Source organism: Arctopsyche grandis, chromosome 2 (assembly GCF_051622035.1).
Source record: "Arctopsyche grandis isolate Sample6627 chromosome 2, ASM5162203v2, whole genome shotgun sequence".
In the NCBI taxonomy this organism is placed as follows: Eukaryota; Metazoa; Arthropoda; class Insecta; order Trichoptera; family Hydropsychidae; genus Arctopsyche; species Arctopsyche grandis.
The window spans coordinates 30,087,310-30,110,279 of NC_135356.1; the positions used below are offsets into that span (position 1 = coordinate 30,087,310).

General features: G+C 33.3%; 1 protein-coding gene across 4 annotated transcripts in view; it reads left to right on the forward strand.

Moving 5' to 3' along the window:
* The window catches only part of LOC143920953 (uncharacterized), a 98,581-nt gene extending 77,671 nt beyond the window's left edge, over window positions 1–20,910 (forward strand). The window contains exons 3-7 of one of the 4 annotated variants that reach the window (XR_013261381.1): window positions 11,681–12,094; window positions 15,768–15,954; window positions 17,881–17,940; window positions 18,356–18,606; window positions 20,722–20,910. Coding sequence is in view for 3 of the 4 variants with exons in the window: in XM_077444006.1 (XP_077300132.1) it covers window positions 11,681–12,094; window positions 15,768–15,954; window positions 17,881–17,940; window positions 18,356–18,539; window positions 20,722–20,773 (897 nt within the window). In the remaining variant the exon portion in view is untranslated. Of the gene's footprint in view, window positions 1–11,680; window positions 12,095–15,737; window positions 15,955–17,880; window positions 17,941–18,355; window positions 18,607–20,721 lie in introns of those variants that run through there. The other 3 variants (XM_077444006.1, XM_077444027.1, XM_077444016.1) reach the window with 3 other exon arrangements.
* Window positions 20,911–22,970: the final 2,060 nt, after the last annotated feature.

Below are 22,970 nucleotides of genomic sequence, written 5' to 3' on the forward strand. Positions count from 1 at the left end.
GTGACTTTTCTGCCGTAGCGTAGTAACTGGTCTGCTCACAATCAATCGAGAAATATCATAATATTTTATATATAATAGCCCAATTCCAACTTTTCGCTTATTTGTTTGTTTGTGGTAAAGCTATTAGATACATACATACGATACAAAAACCAGAAAAAAATGTTCACCTCGAGTGGGTCTCGAACTCGTGAGCCTCCTACTGATAACTCGAACGCATTACTGCTGAGCTAATATATACTATTTTAATACATTTATACATACGTATATATCATTTAATCATGCACACTCGACTTGTCAAACTACTCTGTGTGTGCTATACATATTGAGAATTATTAATTCCATATAAGATACATAATTATTAATTAAATATATTTATATTAAATATGGCATCTATGGTCAAACATTGTTAGAATTATACAAGGCAAATACAAACAACGATTAACACCCACAGAGACATCTACGGACAAATTTGCATTGTTTATACAAATCAGCGCAAATCGAGATGCTGAATAACTCGACTTTTCGGAGAGAGATAGGACAGGGGTGCAAATTTTTTGAAACCGTTTCAATGAAATCAGATAAATTGGCAACTTCTGATAGGAAAAGATGGACTCAGTCGCAAATATCCAAGTCTGACCGAAAAATTATCTTCTATCGAGGTCAACCCAGAACTAGAACCCGGGGACCTCTCGGTGGTTCAGAATTAGCACAAACACCGAACCATACTGCTGGCTATGAATATAATTACAATCACGGCATACAACATATGTTAGTTTTACTTTTTTTTCATTTTGTAACTATAATTATAATATACTAGTGTTGTACCCGTTGATTTTAGTGGGTGAAATTGTAAAGGAATTGATACACGAATAAAATAAAGTTATATATTATATAATAAAGTTATATATGTAAGGTAATTCACCCGTTCGAAATGATGAATTAATGTGTGTGTGTCATCCGTCGATCGGCCTGACGTCGCACATGCCTGTCGTCGCTCTGCCTGACATCACATAACGTTCCACCCCCCCCCCCCCCTACTTCTCCGCTACCACGCTTCCGGCGTCTCCTCGACTCTGATTGGTTGTGTGTCCACGGTCTGCCACATGTCACATACCCACATCCCTTCCGTTTTTAAATATATTATTGTTTTTTTAATGTAGGATCTTACATAGGCGGCAGTATAAAATGAAATTTGTTAAGCGGTCTGAAACATTGTTTACTAATCGGAGCGCCGCAACGGTCTAGGTGTCATACTAAACATCACCAACCTCATCATTCATTCTACTCAAGCGTGCCAACGTAATCATTCATACATCAAAAACTAAATCCCACATTAATATGTTGCCAAAACAATGTTTAACATAAGAATTGCATCTCAGAAACGAATTCCGCTACCGGCGTCTCCTCGACTCTGATTGGTTGTGTGTCCACGGTCTGCCACATGTCACATACCCACATCCCTTCCGTTTTTAAATATATTATTGTTTTTTTAATGTAGGATCTTACATAGGCGGCAGTATAAAATGAAATTTGTTAAGCGGTCTGAAACATTGTTTACTAATCGGAGCGCCGCAACGGTCTAGGTGTCATACTAAACATCACCAACCTCATCATTCATTCTACTCAAGCGTGCCAACGTAATCATTCATACATCAAAAACTAAATCCCACATTAATATGTTGCCAAAACAATGTTTAACATAAGAATTGCATCTCAGAAACGAATTCCGCTACCGGCGTCTCCTCGACTCTGATTGGTTGTTTGTCCACGGTCTGCCACATGTCACATACCCACATCCCTTCCGTTTTTATATATATTATTATTTTTTTAATGTAGGATCTTACATAGGTGGCAGTATAAAATGAAACTTGTTAAGCGGTCTGGAACATTGTTTACTAATCGGAGCGCCGCAACGGTCTAGGCGTCATACTAAACATCACCAACCTCATCATTCATTCTACTCAAGCGTGCCAACGTAATCATTCATACATCAAAAACTAAATCCCACATTAATATGTTGCCAAAACAATGTTTAACAAAAGAAATGCATCTCAGAAACGAATTCCGCTACCGGCGTCTCCTCGACTCTGATCGGCTTTGTGTCCACGGTCTGCCACATGTCACATACCCACATCCCGTCCGTTTTTATATATATTATTGTTTTTTTAATGTAGGATCTTACATAGGCGGCAGTATAAAATGAAACTTTATAAGCGGTCTGGAACATTGTTTACTAATCTGAGCGCCGCAACGGTCTAAGCGTCATACTAAACATTACCAACCTCATCATTCATTCTAATCAAGCGTGCCAACGTAATTATTCATACATAAAAAACTAAATCCCATATTAATATGTTGCCAAAACAATGTTTAACAAAAGAAATGCATCTCAGAAACGAATTCCGCTACCGGCGTCTCCTCGACTCTGATCGGCTTTGTGTCCACGGTCTGCCACATGTCACATACCCACATCCCGTCCGTTTTTATATATATTATTGTTTTTTTAATGTAGGATCTTACATAGGCGGCAGTATAAAATGAAACTTTATAAGCGGTCTGGAACATTGTTTACTAATCTGAGCGCCGCAACGGTCTAAGCGTCATACTAAACATTACCAACCTCATCATTCATTCTAATCAAGCGTGCCAACGTAATTATTCATACATAAAAAACTAAATCCCACATTAATATGTTGCCAAAACAATGTTTAACAAAAGAATTGCATCTCAGAAACGAATTCGAATTCGAGTATATACGAGTATCATTCAAATCTACGGTAACGGCCGGTGTCAATTTATTTAAAATATGTAGATGAAAACGTGTAGATGTGTTCATGTTATTTGATTGTTCGTGGACATTTGTCGCGTTTCTGTGTGTGATGTTTCGATCGGACATGGGCGAATCTGGGTCGCGCGTTCCATCGTCGGCTTTTCCGGAAGTGATCGCTAATGAGGGACGGAAGTGATGCGCGCGCACCGAGCCGCCATTGGCCGCTCTGAAAACAAGATGGCGCACGGGTGACGCCTTTTCTTCGACGACGTCCTCCCCACCCCACACGCGCGTCGCCACAATAACGGTCTACGTTTTTCCGTTTCGATTATTGAACCAGTTAAATTATAATAATCCGTGTTGAGTTATCACAGCGCTGTACCTCATCGTCCATAGATACAAAAATGACGCATAGAAAGAAAAAAAAACAAAACAAATGAATTCAATTTTATTTTAAAATTTATATACAATTTGTTTATTTTTTCTACAGATCAATAAAATAATGAAACTATCTACTGATAAACGATGAAGTCGAATTAAAAATCTATGTAATGGGTGACCGTAAAAAAGTCGAAAATATTCGTTTATCATGCATACATATGAAAAACGGTTAGTATATATTATATATGTATATCAGTGGCGTGCGGTAAAACTCTCTCTCCCCCCCGTCGTACACTTAATTTGCGCGAGCAGGATACAACGGGAACAAGAGGAACAGGCTTTTCCTCCCGTATCCTGCGCGCGCACATTAAACAAGACTGTATGACAAAAAGAGAGATAATTTCACCGCATGCCACTGATATATATATATATATATATATATATATATATATATATATATATATATATATATATATATATATTATATATACATAGTACCGTTTACCATGCACCCTTTTTACTTTATCTATATACGTAGTAACAATAGATGAAGTTTTGTGATCATGCGAAAATTCAAACTCGAGATTTTGACTGATTCGAACTCAGAATCGATTACTGATCACGTTTTCATGATCTAGAAAAAATGTGTGTGTGTGTGTGTATGTCTGTGTATTTTGGGGATTTTTTCAACACCGTTAATCCTATCGAACTGAAACTTGGTATCAGTTACTGAAATTCTTATCGACACGACGTGAATTTTTTTACGTCGTGTCGATAAGACACGTTAACTTAAGATCTTTCAATTTTCGATATTTGCCTTCCGATATTTGCTTTTTCGACCATTTCACTTTCGGTCCCTTGAGATAGACCCCTATGTAATTTCGAAAGAGACTTTGTATTTATGTAAGTATGTATGTGTATATCTTTGGTTGAGAATTTCGTAAACATGTCAAAACTTTGAACGTCTTTTTTACTTTTATCGTCTTAAAAATATAAATTTCTATTAAACTAATATATAGTTTCGAAAGAGACTTTGTATGTATGTAAGTATTGTTGGTTGGGAACTGTTGGGAAATTTTCTATGAAAGTTACATTTCGATTCAAATAAATTTAATAAAAAAACGGTAAAAGTCGTAATTGTCGACAGGGTGTACCCTCTTGGCTCAGTCGACCCGCTCCTTCCGGTCATTGGTTGCTGTTTGTGAGTACTCTAAGTATTGCCGTGCCCTGAATTAACTCGACTTTTACCTGATGAAATACTCCGACATATACTGCCTGGTTCGCATATAATTTCAGACGGTTAGGCAGCGTACGGAAATATTCATTAAAAATAATAATTTGGGCAATAATTATTCATTGAAAATAATAATTGGCAATAACACTCCAAATTCGAAATTTTATATATCAAATTCTACACTTTTCAAATTAAATTCAACATTTTACAAATCGAAATTTACTTGGATAAAGATTTTTTGAGTTTTTCTCCGAAACCTTTCAGTGTATTGAACTGAAATTTCATATCTAGTTAATATTGCAACCCAGTTTATGTACACACATACATACATAAACTGGATATTTAATCTAATGCCTAATAGTTTGTGCATGAACAAACCAGTTCGTTTGTCAATTTGTTTTTTTTATGCACACTATAACTGACCAGATTGGTTCGAATATGAACTAACTAGTATGCTAATGAACGAACGAAATCTACACTTGGACTGTAACATATACAGCAAAATAAGAAAAAAACTTATTTTGCTGTACATATATGTATGTTACATTTTATACAAATATATTATTTTCGAATAAAAACCCTTTAAAGTCGATCTAAAGCAAAATCTAATTGAATATAAATATGTTTTTTTAATGAACACAGTTTTGTATTTCAACAAAGTACGCATTCATTTCTTCTTTCCTTTTAGATTAGATTATATTTTGTGCAAAACTTACTATTTCAACCCTTCAATAATATGATACTTTATGTAATATAATACGTAGAGCTGAACACAACAAGTGGTAGTATAATAATGTATTACAAAATTGCATTAAATTATCGTATCGATGTTACAGTCGAAGTGTATTTTCATTTGTAATATATGTATTCCAACTGGGGTTTCAGGTCGTTCATAGTCGAAAACAATTCAACTTGTAAATTATAACTCTACAAGCGCAAATACACTTTCAACAATGTGCGCCAGTTGTAATATAACAGTTGAGTTTTAACAGGTGGGATGTTTTTACGAATGCTTTAGAATTAAATAATGCGTTAATATTTGCTAGGTATTATGAATAAAGGTAATGAGTATCGTATTGTAATGTGTTCAATTCAAAGAATGTGTTTAACACAAAAATGTGTCTTTCCAACTAAATTTACCAGTCGAGTGACGTTTTTTACGAAAACCTAACCTTAACATCTAACCTGGTACCACTGAATTTTATTTTCATTTGTAATATATTTGGACTAGTTCGAATGTAATTCGCGATATGAATCAACTTACATGGGTTAGATGGAATAAATTCCTACTAGTCAACATATTATATATTACAACTGAAAATACACCAACTATAATGGTAGTTAGTACTAGGTTAGATGGAATATAATGACTTAAACAATGACTTTACATATACATATACCAAGAAGGCCTTACAGGTAACCCCAATGCGCCTTCCTGGCCAATTACAAATAATACAGCATTTTTATTATACAAGTCGCTGAATTACGAGACATATGTATATGAATTGCACATACATTTTATTGTACATTAATCATACTCAAATAGTGGTGACATAGTAGGATTTTAGCCAATTTTAATCGGGAACCGTTTCAACAATGACATCAAAAAAATTGGCAAACTCTGATAGGAAACGATCGACCTGGAGCACAAATATCGAAGTCTGACCAGCAGTACTATAGATGTACTCAGAAAAATTCTTTTCAATCGAAAGTCAGCTCATGGGATCGAACCCGGCGCCTCTCGGTGTTAAGCAAAAGCTTAACGGCTAATATACCTTTAGTTGTGTTGTAATTGTGTGACTGGCTACAGTGACGCGTTAGATATGATATGTAAAAAAATAAAAAATAAAATGTAAACAATATAAAACACCAATAGAAAAATTAATTTATTAATTAAATAAATTTTCAATAGATGGCGATAAATGCTCAGAGACTTATTACCCTAGAGGAAACACTGGTAGCAAACAGTATTTATAGAAGTTTTTTGTTGATATGCTCGTAATATATTAGTAACTTTTGTTGGCAGCGTTTTAACAGTGACGTGCATATATCGAATCGAAACGACTATTATCGTACGGTGAGCGGTATCGCATGCTAACTCAGACATACAGACACACACAATAGCGCTATTATATATATACGATGATATGAAATAACGTATGACTTACCTACCTACATACATATGTATATCTCCAATATGGATGCGGTGCATCCGCTCTAAAATCGCCAGACAAATTGAACGACAGATTAACGGACGGCTGCTTTCGATAAGTTCCGAATCTTGCCTTATTAAACTCGCCGGAAAGATCCAACTCAGTTTTAATAATCACCATTTTAATAATTGCATCTGTGCACATCGAAAGGTTACTCGTCATCTGATGTGCCATCTATCATTCGAGAAAACGAGAATTACGTTTAAAGCTGCCGTTCTGTTAATCTGTCGTTCGTTTATCTAACGATTTTAGAGCGGATGCACCAAACCCCTCTAATATGTTAGCTTAACGACCGAGCTATGCTGCTGGCTAACCAACCAGTCAAAATATATTACAACTGGAAGATACACTTCAACTGTACCATCGCACACCTTGAAAGTTTTGGGTGAGCTTCGAAGTGGCGACAGTGCACGAATCATAGCACGATCGGCGGACAACAGACTGGTTAATCTGCTGAATAATTAACTATTTTCCAATCGGTGATATTCTAAATAGCTCTAAGCACTTCATTCCAGTTGGTATGTCACAGTTTTGTCAATGTGTGTGTGTGTGTATGTGAGGAGAAACACGAGTGAACCAAACCGAACGACAATCAGCGGTAAAGCGCCCACGCGGCTCTCATCTCATTGTATGCTAATTCGACCACCAAATTACAATGCTATTCTTTGGGTACAACTTTTTACTACACCGCGATGATAAGAAACCAACGGACACTCGTCCAATTATTATAATTTTGTTTTCCGTCGAGAGAAAGACACTGACAAATATGTGGAACAAGTCGCATCGATCGGCACAATCCACTCGCCCTTAAACTTTATAATTAATTACATGTACGTAAGTACATACCTAATACGTAGCTCTCCATAGAAACCATCTCCTCAAACCCATTACCAGTATCTATGTATTTCTGAACTACATATGTGTATCAGTACTCTAAATACAGTACCATCTGATGCAACATATGTACGTCACAAATGGTCCTTGATAAATTGCTCAAATTCAAAATAGCCTATTTCATATATATCACGGCGCTGAAAGTCAAAAGATCGAAAAAGCAAATATCGGAAGGCAAAGATCGAAAATCGAAAGATCTTAAGTTGAAAGATAAAAAAAAGGGTGCATGGTAAACGGTACTATTTTATATTAATGGAAATTTATATTTTTTAAACGATAAAAGTAATTGTCAACGTCATGTTATGGACAGCAAAACTTACAGTAATATTATTAAAAACCTTGCATTGTATTATATTATAATAATATTATATAGTTAAATAAGAAATAATAAAAAAAAAAATATATATACTATTTTACGTCCTTTACAATGTTACAACACATTGCACGAATGCGTGCAATTCTCGTAAGACTATAGTTAAAACTAAACGTCAAAAGAACTTGAAAGACAGTAAACATAAGTCCAATTATAAAGAACGATCATTTTTTTTATATTAATTGCAATGTTTAAAACGCTGCTGTGATTTGATTTTGATTTTTGACATATCATACTCTAAGGACACTATTTATTTATGTTAGACATAATCATTGATAGTTGTACCTCCTGCCCGCATAGTTCTTTATCGGATGGTTCATATTCCAAGAGCTATCTGACTTCTCAATGAAATTGTTGCTGCCGTGAGTGAATCTAATATTTTCCACCTCGGTGAACGTAGATTATCGGTTATTATTTTTACCTATTTAACCTATTTGTCTGGTAGCCTGCGCTCATTATTATTTTCATATTTGGATGTGATTTATGAGTGAATTTGATATTTTCTCTTTTATTTGGGCCTCATGGGGATGTTTTGTATTCACGGTTGGTTCTTGTACAAATATAAATTGGTGCTGACTGTTGATGCAAGACATTCCCAATTTTTCTCCTTTAATACATATATTATTATATTTAAATACTTCTATTGTTTTATTATGTTTAATTAATTATTTCATTCCTGTATAACTAATATACTTTTAGTTTTTTCTCTGTTATATTTTCGACCATTGTGCCGCATTAGGAATTCCTGAAATTCTAAAACGGTTCAAACTTTAAATAAATAAATATAAACAACAAAATAGCTAAGTGGTTAGCGTATAATGCAAACAACTGAGGGTTCACGGGTTCGAACCCTGATCAAGTGTCGCTGGCCTGGCCTTGGATATATGTATGTATGCAGGTCAATAGATTCCTATCAGAGTTTGCCAATTTATCTGATTTCATTGTTGAAATGGTTCATACCAAATTGGCCACCTACCTTCATTTGGTACCAGTATTTGAATTTAATTTCAAATTTAACTTAATCTAAATTAAAATTTAACCAGCAACACAGATCAGTGGTTAGCGACTAATGCTTTCGATTGTGTGGTCACGGGTTGTATCCCTGGCTTTGTTGCTGGCCAGACCTTATATATGTGACTTCAAGGGCGATCGTTTCCTTTCATAATTTTTCAATTTATCTGATTTCATTGAAAACGGTTCCAAAAAATTGGCAATCCTGTCCTATTTCTCGCAAAATTTGAGTTCACAGCATCGCATGATTTTTTGTTATTTAAAAATGCTACAAAAATGTATCCATATATGTGTGTCTCTATGATGATTGTAATGTTTAGTGGTCGATGTTTGTAATTGGCTTTGAATAATACTAAGTTACATTTAATACCGTGAGATATGTAGCATGCCAATTTGCTGGTCCTAAATTAAAACTGTGGATTTGTAGAATGCAATTGTATGTGTGTACATGTATTCAAACATCTAGATATTAATTTACGTGGGCTCAGAAGCGAATTTTTCCTATACCAAGTCGAATATCATCTCGACGATCCCAGGTCCAAAGTTGGAACACCTCTGTCCGTTGAATGAATTTTGATTTTCGAGAATGACTCGTCGAAATTGTGACCCCTGATCTAATGGTGTCTTGCTGTGTGGACCCTGTTCTGGGTTCATTTCGGTCCAGTCAGTTCAACCCTGTTTAATTCAAACTCAAGAAGGTCCAATTCGCATTTACATTACATATCAAAATAAACGTGTTTGCCAAAAAAAACTCCATGTTTATACAGTATCATAGTATACAACTATGCTTAAATTGAAATTCGTATATTTCAATTTTATTTAATGTTTCTGGAACAAATATAATATATCAAGCTTATTCGAAGTTGCATTGTATTTGAATATCAATTTTGTCCCATCATCATTTTTTCCGAATTCAAATTACTCCCATTACCCACTACTTATTGAAATATAGCAAATTTAGAATCGAAAACCAAAAGCTAGAACATTGATATTTGCAATTGTAGTCGATCTAATGTAGCCTGACACTTTCCGAGAACCGAGCAAAATTTCGCATTCATGCTATATAATATTATTACAATATAATTCAATGCAAGGTCTTTAATAATATTACTGTAAGTTTTTCTGTCCATAACATAACGTTGACAATTACTTTTACCGTCTAAAAAATATAAATTTCCATTAATATAAAATATATAAGTATTCCATAAATATATTAATAATATCAACAACTAAAGTATTTTATATTAAAATTTAATTAATTTAAATATTTCAAAATACGAAACACGAACTCAAAACAAACAAAAAATCAAATTCTACCGACTGCTATACGCACGAGTAATGTTGTATTTCTTGACCAAAATGCAATGCGAAACTGAAACGAAATGTAATTGGCTATCGCGTGTCGAATTGGGGGGGGGGGGGGGGGGGGTGAACGCGATAGCATGTACATTTTACGTAAATTTATATGGAAATTATATTTTTTGTTAATTAATATTATGGGAAGTTATGTTTTTTGACGATAAAAGTAATTGTCAACGTCATGTTATGGACAATAAAACTTACAGCAATATTATTAAAGACTTTGCATTGAAATATATTGTAATAATATTGTTGCGTAGGGGTGAGTTCAGGATCCAAATGAAAGGCTTCACAGGTCCACATGTAGCCAGCGCTCACTCCGTAATAATCGGTGTATCTCCTTATAAATTACAAGTTGCTCACCACAGCTTCCCCGATCGTACGTACAGTTTCTAAGTGAGTCTCACCCTCTCGCCCGGGTTCTGAGAATTCTAGCGGGCACTTACCGAGTCCCGTTAGGCCAATTCGGGGGTCTCCATTGTACACCCCCCGAATGCACTTAGAGAGCGGATACTCTCCGTGTTCCCATGTTAGTTTATACTAAGAAATAATTTTTAAAAAATAAAGAAATTATTGCAAAAATGCGACAGAATGCTCGGTTCTCGTAAGCAAAGAGCGGACCAACTTTGCGCAGTTCATTGATCATTGTTCGCCGTGCTTTGTTCATTTTTATAATGAACCTTTTTTTATGCTCTCTAGCTTTGTATTTTGCCCTGTTTCCTTAAAAAAAAGCACGCTTCCGGTCTTACCTCTAGTCGTAAGTCTCACGCTACACCATGAACCGGGACAACTGATACACTGAGGTTCAGAACTACATACATATAATATAGTAACATAGCCAGCAGCATAGCTCGGTCGTTAAGCTTCTGCTTAGCGTCAAGAAGGTGCCGGGTTCAATCCCTGAATGAAAATGAATTTTTCAGAGTATGCTGTTGGTCAGACCTGGATTTGTGACTCCAGGTTGATCGTTTCCTATCAGAGTTTGCCAATTTTCTCTGATTTCATTGTTGAAACGGTTCCCGGAAAAAAAAAATGGGCTAAAAATCCTTCCTACCTACTATGTCACCACTATTTGAAGTTTGATTGATGTGCAATAAAATTTATGTACAATTCATAGATGTCTCGTTAATTTGCGAGTTTTTCGGTGCCTCGCAATTCAACGACTTGTTATAAAAATGCTGCATTTGTATTTGTATTTGTAATTGGCCAGGAAGGCGCATTGGGATTTACCTGTAAGGCCTTCCTGGTATATATGTATGTAAATAAATAAATAAATAAGCTTTGACATGTCCCAGTCAACCAGCATGGTAGCCCTAATTTACGAACAACCAATTGCTAGAACCTTGTCCACCGATTTGTCTGCTGACGAATATTTTCGCGAATGGCCATTTTAGCAGTGATATTGTGTAACGTTTCGACTACATGTATTTGCATTTTGTTTTCAGACGAGCGAACTGGACAGCCTGCTAGGCAAGGAGGAGGGGGAGAGCTCCCCCTCCATGGAACTGGATATATTCGAGAACGGAACCGGAAGATGCGACGACGCATTTCTAAGACCAGCACTATGGGAGGACATAGCCTCGTCGATAAGAAACATAGACCCGGAGAATGCGTCCATGTTGGCGCCCTTGGGACCCTTCGTCAAGCTCGAGGTCGACGAAAACATGTCTTCGGGGGCCCTACTGGCTCCCCTCGATGTCAAGCAGGAGCACCAGTGTGTGCGCACCCCCGTTTACCCCCCGCAGATGCCCTACTCCCCCGCGCCCCCGGTGCCCCCGCCCTCCATCTCGAGAGCCTTCTACATGGGCCCTCTCACACCACCCACCTCAGACCCTGGCTCGCCTGGAAACTCTTTGCAGGTCCGTCTAAAAATTGATCTAAACAATTCTCCAACTTTGATAGAGAACGCTCCATTTATAAAGGCCCACCCCCCACTCCTTGGAAACGATGCGCAGAAACGTCTTTCAGTACACGAAACTAGTGTGCGCATCTTTTCCGCGAAGTAGAAGTAGGCCTTTAGAAATGAAACGTTCTCTACTTACCTAAATATTAAAACGCTTGTACACGTGCTACATGGTGCTCAAATCCATTAACCCTTTGAGTGCTGACGTCTTTTCTGTTGAAAGCCCGCCACGCTGAAAATTTCCAACTAGAATTATTTTGAAATCTAAAGAAAGCAGGTATAAAAATTGTAGCTAACCCAAACAAATCCGAGATCACTACGGCCGAGGATTACGAGTTTTGTATAGGCGTGTTTAGACTCTCTATTATATCTTGCAACAAATAAAACAAGCAAAATAAGTCGATTAATGAATGTATTTTTCCAAAACTACATACATAGTTCCATCTTCTTCATTGTTGTTCAAATTTAATGCTCGCAATCTAAATGCCAAGCCACAATCTAAAATACTCTGCAGTTAGGGATTTCCATTGGGAAATTCTGCTATGGTTATAAATTCAGAAATTCCGGTATAAACCAGTCTTTATACACATTGACACGGATTACACGACCCATGTTTTTCAATGCTACTTGGAAAGGCTTAGCGGGTAGTATTCTTGTTTAATTTGTACATGCTCAAAATACAACGCCTATCGGTGTTTTTCAAAACGACGATCAGCGTTGGTCAGCATTCAAAGGGTTAACTTAAAAAAAATTACATATGTATATATACATACATATATATAGTTGATCCGCTGTAGGAGGACGAAGTGCATGCTGTCCCCTATACCGTATTTCGATCAATAGCATTCCATGCATAAAATAAGAACATTGTACGTGCAAAATGCTATTGGTTGAAATTGGATATAGGGGACAGCAAGTGCGTTTTGCCTAAGAATTTTCCTACAGTGGACTATAATATTACAGATTTTTTTTCGACAGCAAATATGTACATATATACTTAATCAATCACAAATCCGTAGCCGAAATGTGTCAACATTATACGAATTGACTGTTCTTAATATTGACATCAAAAGGCGCGTTTACAAGCAACATTATATGTAATAGTATGATAGTTACATATGTATATGATCATGTAAACTTACAATTACATCACCAACGCTACGTCGAGGCAACAAGAGAAATTCTAAATATATATATATATATATAGACTATGTTTATGTTCCAGTTTTGCGTTTTGACTGTTATTAATGTCAATTAATTGTATTAGATGATTGCATAAGTTCATGCCCGTTTACCGTTAAAACACGGATGAAAATCGGGCACGAATTTATGCCATTGTTCAATATTAATTGTGTAAATATTTCATGTGCGTCAATTGCTGCTCATTTTTATATTGCGCTTGCGCCAAAAGTCTTGAAACGTAAAATTGTCTAAAAATATTACTTTTTTTATAAAAAATAAAATTGTTTTATTTAATTTATGTACTTAAGCGATGTAATATGAAGACGTTTCTAGATTTTTTTAGATTGCCCTGCTCTGCGAAATTTTCTTACATTATTTTTAAAAGCACATAATTTTCCTATTTTTACAGAAATTCATGCAGAAAGAATACGCTTCAAATTAAAATCGACGAAATTGTTACTATTCAACAATTATAATATTAAAATTTTACCCATTACATTTAATATAATACGGAATGACCTCGAATAATGCAGTACGTCGCATAAAAAATTGCTTTCGGTTTTCAAAACTTCTATTTATATTATTTATATGTACATACATATATAGATAGTGTCGTAGCTAATAAAAAAAAGCACTTGGCGTTACTCGTGCTATTTTATCTATATTTTTATCAAAAGAAGATATATAATATTTTTGACATTTATTTACCAGACAATTTTTTTCTTTTCATTTTATTTTTAGCTTAGTGTAAATATAATATAAAATTTTCACAAATAGTTGATTTTAAAACGAATATGTGAAACACATTGTTCATTATAAAATTGAGCAACAAAAAATTAAAGTAAAATTATCGGAGCGCTGATTAATCAATCTTTATTAAGTTTGACTAATTCAATTCGAATATGATAATGATTTCTATTAGATTTGTTCAGTTTTTTGACTTTTGCGGTCTTTAAATAAAAACTTAGTTTTGCTTTACCAAAAGTGAGTATTTTAATCAATACTCGGATGCTTCATTCTATTAATTGTAATTTTTTATTACTTTAAAATACTTAACTATCTAGCGAATTTTAAAAGTCAAAAATATTCTTTTTTACATATTTTTTCCCATCCAAATCATTTTCCGCTCAGATTAGTAGAAAATATTGAGATAGATAAATGTTAAAAAACATAAAACTGGCCCAATAAAAGCATAATATCACGGGAAAAAATTTCTAAAAAAAAAAGACATTTTCGAAATTTAAAATTCGCCAGTTATTAATCATAATTATTTTAAAACAATAAAAAATCAATAGAAAAACATATGACTATTGATTTCAATACTCACTGAGCACAGCAATACTAGATTTTGAGTTAATAATCGCAAATGCCAAAATTGAAAAAACTGCGCATTTTTTAAACGATCATATCTCACTAACAAGAGTAAACCAATAAAAATCGTTATCATATTCGAATTTAATAAGTCAAACATAGTAAAAGTTGTTGAGTTTCAGCTCTGGTAACTAAAAAAAAACATTTAATCAAATAATCAAAACTTATTCGAAACGATTAAATCATCTATATATGATAAAACTATTTGATCTCAAAATTGTATGAAAGATATTTCATCATCCGACTTAATTGGTTTTTATTAACTATTTTATATGGAATAATTACACTGAACAACAAAAAATCACGTTTTTGAGTTACCAGAGCGGAGACTAACCAATCTTTACTAAGTTTGACCTACTGAATTCGAATATGATAATAATTTCTGTTGGTTATTTATTGATCGTTTACGAGATACGAGCGTCTAAAAAAATGCGCGATTTTTACAGTTTTTTGGCTTTTACGCTCTTTAATTCAAAATCTAGTATTGTGGTGCTCAAAGTGAGTATTGGAATCAATAGTCAATTGCTTTTTCTATTGATTTTATCGCTTATCGATATGATATTTTAAACGCTCATATCTCATAAACGATCACTAACCAACAAAAATCATTATCATATTCGACTTCAGTGGGTCAAACTTAGTAAAGATTGATTAGTCTCCGATCTCGTAATTTTTTTTGTTGCTCAGTGTTATTGAACATATTTTTAATACGTTATTTCCATACTCAAAAGAAATAAAATACAGTACATAGATGTTATGGAGTCATGATGCAATATTAAAAAATACTAGTATTTCAAAAAGTTCATACTACCAAAATTTGATACAAAACCATCTTGATACAACGCGGTAGATCAGTTCAATAAAAAAAAATAAAAATAAATATTATATATGTACGTATAGTAGATGTAGACTAGTATTCGATTCCTAGCCATTGTTATGTGGTTGAAAACTTTGATAAATCTGCGTTTATTTATTCGGGGTCGTTCTTTGAATGTGAATTGATTTATAAATTGAAAATAAATATATGTAATGTAAATTAAATATAGGGTATAAGGTGTGATGCATTTATTGCGCAGGGAGTGCCGCGCAGGACGCCGCCACCCCCATATCCGGTTCCGAGGCTGCCCCTGGCGCCCCCTCCGTCCCTGGCGCCCACCTTGCAGCCGCCCCACCCCCATGCAGCCCCCTCGCATCCCTCCAGGTTTAACCGGAGGAATAACCCCGAGCTGGAGAGGCGAAGAGTGCACCATTGCGAATTCATGGGTAACATACTATTCAAATTATACATATTCAATTATATCTATATTATGGGTGACCATCACCGCACCGAATGTTAAAAAGTCGAAATTGTTCGTTTACCATGCATACATATGAAAAACGGTTAGTATATACATATATATCAGTGGCGTGCGGTAAAAGTCTCTCTCCCCCCGTCGTACATCCTCACTTAATTTGCCCGAGCAGGATACAACAGGAACAAGAGGAACAGGCTTTTCCTCCCGTATCCTACGCGCGCACATTAAACAAGGCCGTATGACAAAAAGAGAGATAATTTCACCGCATGCCACTCATATATATATAATATGGTAAACGGACTACTAGTCATATGTGAACTAGTCACAGGACAAACGGTCGCTCTAGATCGGTCACACGTGATCACCCGTCACACTAAAACTGGTCACACCCTAAAATCGGTCACGAGAAAACTGGTTGACCGATTGTGTGATGTGTGTGACCGATGCGACCGATCTAGAGCGACCAGTTGTCCTGTGACCGGTTCACATTTGACTAGTAATCACCGAACCATATTATATATACATAGTACCGTTTACTATACAACCTTTTTTTTTATCTTTGCCATTCGATATTTACTTTTTCGGGCTTTTCACTTTCGGTCCCGTGAGGAAGACCCCTATATTATATACATATGTATATATAGCGACGGTCACGAACCTTTTCCAATAAACAACTAAATTTAGGAATGTTTGTTTCTATATCGAACTGAATTAAAAATCTTTTTTACAATAATTAATATGAAGTTTAATATACGATATCCTTTCCTCCAATTTCTGATTTGCTTAAAAGCATTCAAATATTAGGGAAATAATAATAATAATAATCGTTATTTAAAATTTTTTTGGTAAAAGTCGGAATTCTCGACAGGACGGATCCTCTAGGCTTGGTCGAACCGCTCCTTCCTGTCATTGGTTGCTCTTCGCGAGTACTTTAGTATTGCCGTGCCCTGAATTAACTCGATTTTTACCTGATAATATAATATATCAGAATATTTCCATACGCTGCCCAACCGTTCGAAATAATATGCGAACCAGGCAGTCGGAGTATTTCATCAGGTAAAAGTCGAGTTAATTCAGGGCACGGCAATACTAAAGTACTCGCAAAGAGCAACAAATGACAGGAAGGAACGGGTCAACCGAGCCTCACGTTAGTATTTAATTGTTGATCTTGGAAAGGCATTGCATATTTTAGAAGGAATGTCAAGTTTAAACTTAATTTATATGGAATTAAATTGAATAATCAGTAAATTTGGAAACTATTTTGTTGATTTATTTCAATCTATTGATGAATTTTAAAGCTTTTAATATTGTTAGAATATCAATACCTTTTTTTGGTTTTTTTACGTTTAAAAATTAAGATAAAATATGTTCAATTTTTTATGAACTTCATGGCATTGGAAAAGCTGCGTAAATTTCATTAAAATGATATTTGAATATAATTTTCTTTATTAAAAAGACACAAGAAAGTTCCAACACCTTTTTTATAAAAAAAACTTCTTATTAAAGATTTGATAGCAAAAATGTGAAAATATTATTTTTTGTCATAAAGTATGATATACAGGTTTTTCATTCCAAATTGACCCATTTTCATTTCAAATTGACCCTTTTTTCATTTCAAATTAAACCTTTTTCGCTTCAAATGAACACCCACCCCTTTTCAATGTCAATTTGAAATGAAAAATTTTAATTTAAAATAAAAAAGGGTCAATTTGGAAAGTAAAACCTATACATACATAGATATATATATTGATATATTCACCGTATTTTAAATAAAAATTTGAAGAAATGCAAAGAAAAATTTATTAAATTTCTATATAAATGTTATTTTACAACTTTATTTATCAAACAATAATTACATAAAACCCAATTAAAATATTGATTTTATTTATTTTAGGATGCAGCAAGATTTATACCAAAAGCTCACATTTAAAAGCTCACCAACGCATTCACACAGGTGAGACTAATTCCCACAAAATATTAAATAATAGTACATAAGACTAGCATACGATGTATTGTTTTACGTTTTGCGACTATATTTATCGAATTTCGTTCAGTTTTTACTTACATCTGTACTTGTATGCTATGTAATAAGAGATTATCATCGATGATTTTACATCTGGTAAGTTTGAGCGACCATTGTTTTGCCTGGCGTGTGAATTTATTGCTAACTGTGCGATAACTTTATAACTATACCAACGATCGTTTGCAAACGTTTACAGTTTACTTTGGAATTTGGCGATGTTTTCCTGCACTATTTGTGATGTATCTTCTAGGGTGGCTTTTCCAAGACAGGGGTGATGACTCGATCGTGGCCAGCGTTGGCCTTGAATTGTCTTATGAAAAATTTTGATCCTTGTGCAAATTTCCAGGAGAAAAACCTTACACTTGCCAATGGCCCGAGTGCGAGTGGAGGTTCGCCAGATCTGACGAGTTGACTCGACATTACCGGAAACATACCGGAGCAAAACCCTTCAAATGCACCGTCTGCGAAAGGTCCTTCGCCAGGAGTGATCATCTGGCGCTGCACAACAAGAGACACCTTCCCAGGCCACGGTAATGGACATTTATCGCGAAAACAATGAGAAAAATAATTTGCAAAATGGAACAGCCACATACAAAAGTATATACATATAATATTATACGTTATACTTTCTATTTTTGTTTTTCCTTGTTGTTTTTTTTTTTTTTTTTATTTGTTTTCTTTCAAATCATATCCAAACAAGAAACTTTTCATCGATTCAGTTCTACAATACGTTGTTTGTGTGATTGATTTTGTTTTTCACTCGAGTACAATTAATTCAAAGCGCAAAGTGATCATAATCGTAGTGTTTAAGATGTGTGTGGTTTAACAAATTCATGTGTGCATATTTTATCCGTATACTATTATATAAATCTACTTACAGTTGAATAGTGATATCACTACATAAATTATATGTATAACTCACCAAATCTTCTATATCTGTATGTTATAGTGCGGTTTTTTTTTTACCTACATACATATAATTTCATCACTTCAAATACTGGATTGAAATATTACATATATGTATGTATGTATATCGTTTTTAATATTACAAATCTTTATACTAGTTTGGAAACCTTCATAGTTATTTCTAAACCACCTTTTTTACTGAGGGATGAATACAAAACCTTTATATTGTATTACATATATAGGTTTTTCATTCCAAATTGACCCTTTTTCGTTTCAAATTGACTCTTATTCATTTCAAATTGACCCTTTTTCATTTATAATTAAACCTTTTTCAATTTGAAATGCAAAATGTCAATTTGATGTCAATTTAAAATGAAAATGGGTCAATTTGGAATGAAAAACCTGTATTCTATCACTTTTGTTCATCAACTTCATTCAGTGGTGCCAAAACGGTAATTGGACTATTCGTCACATTGGGGTGGTCACAAAGACAATTTTTGCCATAAAAATCGCGAATACACAATATTTGGCACTCAAGTTCTCGTTACTATGATAGTTATCGTTAGTATGATGGACTTTTCGGCTGCCAGATGTTCCGTTATAGAGATTTTAGTGACTTTGTGACGAGTAATTTTTGACCAGTAATCACCGAACCGCCAAAACATAACGTTTCAAGTGCTAGAAAATGTAATCTTCAGCAGAGACTATTATTTAACAAATTAAATATTTATATAAATTCATTCTTGCAACATTTATTAATAAACTTTAATTCTTCTGCGAGGTATTATAATCATTCAACAAGCAATCAATAAGTCTTAGAGATTAGAAAAATAAATAAAAACAACAAAGCATTCCAAGTGCCAGCATTTGTGTATGTCATGATTAAATGCCATAATAACGTTGTATGTACCACTTTCATAATAATAAATGGACAACTTCTATAGCGTCATCTCTCTCAACTCTTTTTACTGTTAATCATCCCTTTAGCAATATTCATCCAGTTAAGGAATATCGTAGGATTAAAAATACTGATATTTTGATTTAAAAAAATACTGTTAATACAAGTGAAAATGCAACTATGACTTGGTTCTACCCCTGTGGCACTTACAACGTTGTGATTAGGCATCCCTAAGTTATGGATCTAAAATATGAAACATTTCTAAATGATAGTATAAAAATATTGTTTATAAATAAAGGTTTTTATACGTATAAGGTTTACAAGCTAGTGTAACGGTATGTATAGTATTGATTTGAAACAATTCATGCTCATAAGATCGTTTGGAAATTGGCGATTTTTTCTATTTTATTTTAAAAAGTCAAAATGCATCGGCTATTTCATGAAATACGGTGAGAAAAATGTCCGTACAACATCTTCAATTCTGAAATCTGCTAATTCATATCAATTCATATATTTAATACGTATATTACAGTTGAATTTCAACGAGCAGCAAAGTATTTCATAAACGAACTTTCAAAAAAAAGATTAAAATCCCTCGATTTACAAAGTGTCATCTAATGTCGGTATAAAAAAGCTCTCGTTTATTCCATGTAATATGATATAGCAGAGATATATATGTAGAGAAAAGGCTCTTGTGAGTGCTTATTGTTAAATATTGATTTTGTCATTGCAATTCGTGATCTGAAAAAGTCAAGCCGATCAGCTAAAATGCAATCAGTATTATGTATAATTATTTAAAACAAATCCAAATACAAAAAATCGCTAATTTCTAAATACAACTGTCATATATATGTGTATATATACATTACTAATAATCGTCCAATTCTTCTCTTCTTATATATAAACAGTATCGAGTCCAAGATTTCTACATTGAGCACAATAGCTATTGATCGGGGATAAAATTAAGTGCAGAGGGAAATGTTTCACCAATGTATGTATTGATATTCCGGCTTCAAAGTCAACAAGTGGTGTATTAAAGTAATATCATTACAATATGATTCGAACGTATCCAAAAATAAAGCGTATGTTATGATTTCGAATTACTTATTTGAATTTTGTTACACACACCTACTATATATATATATAATATGTATGTAAACTATTTATTCTATGCAATTTCAACTTTCACACTTTGTTCAATTTAAAATATCGCTATGTACACATTTACACATAAGATTACGTTATAATATGGACATTTACTATATTATTTCACGATGATAATATTGCATTCAATGTATCCGTATTAGATTTTCATGAGCAATGCTACGTACAAATTAACCTAAATCTGCCATACAAAATATTATTCGATGCATATTCATGTCGATTTATGATATTTCAATATTATGTTAATTTATTTTTATCATTTTTCTTTGTTTGTATAAGTTTATTGATGGTTGGATATTGGAGTCGTCGGGTTATAAACCGTAATACATATGGGTTGCTTATTAAAAGAAAGTAAAAATCCATATTATATATATATATATATATATATACATATGTACTTGACACGTTTATGTATACAAGCTAAAATCATAATCAAGTTTGAATCAAATATTATATTTTCATTTAAAAAGTAATGCCGTCGTTTAAAATCATTTCAAAAGCTAATCAATTTGATTATTTCTATAAATGTAACAAAAAAATCTCCAAATCTGGTTCTGTAGCTCAATGATTTGTATATGAATATGAATATGAAAGGTGATACGTTGCAAAATCATTTTTAGATAGTATTTATTTGTCAAATTTTTATTAAACACTAGTATTTATCGCCTTTCACATTGACGGTATAATGTTATCAAAAAGAATATCATGACTATAATTAGTTGTATGCATTGTATACATTTTATAATATAATACACGTAAAATTAACTCTTTCATTTCATACATATTACATAATTATAGCACTAAAACGTTATTTATATACTTACGTAATATATATATATATATATATATATATATATATATATATATATATATATATATATATATATATATATATATATATATATATATATATATATATATATATATATATATTAGAATATCATTTTGATCTCAAAAACTATCTATTAGACAAAAAAAATGTATAAATCCAATCTACATGTGTATTTGTATAATCCATCTCTAATATATTCGAACAGCAAATTAGCTATTATCTAAAACTTTTATTTTCTTATTTACCATCATCACTTTTCTATCGAAATATAAAAGCTTGACTACGTATTATTATATTATGATAACTTTTGCTTGCACGATTTTTTCACTACTTTATTCTTTATGTATGTATGTGTGTATATATGTAATACATATAAGGATATTTGTATTAATGTAAAAACCAATATACGTAATCATGGAAGAAACCAAAGTTTCAATAAAAATAGAAGTCGTATTCATAATTGATAAATCTATGTGATCCGAGCAGTGCCATTAAGAAGCTTAAGGCCATTTGTATTTAATTTAAATCAATATGAATCATCATCATTAAATCGTGTATAAATTTTATTTCTGATTCTCTACAAACGGCCTTAACTGGAAATCTTGTCTAGAAAATACCAAACGAGCCATATTGTTAAAAACAAATAAAATTTGCCATTTACCATTAAAATAATTTTAAAACTTGGCTTTGGAAAATCTCTTCCTGTTTTAACTTTATTTGTTTGTTTCGTTGTATGTATATGACTTACCTTTTTTATGTATAATTTGTTTGATCTTCAGCGAATTTATGCATCATATGGTATTTATTAAAATTCAACATAATTAATTTTATAAATATGTGTGTATGTAATGTATAAAGGAAGCCTCAATATGGCTGAAAATTTAAGCAGATATCTATTAAAAATCATATCAATCAAGTTAATATACTTGGTCTCCGAGAAGCTTTCGTGGATATCTCATTGAGAATATTCTTAGCATTAGGTACCTGTTTATTTGTTTTCTGTTTTGTTCATTTTATAGTTTTCTGTATGTGTAGTTTACTCGAGGTGTCAATAAAACTTAATTGTGGCTTCGCATATTATTACGTTTCTAAAAATAAAATGAAAACTCACTTGGCGTAACACGAAAATTGTATTTTGTAAAAAAAAAAAAAGTGACATTG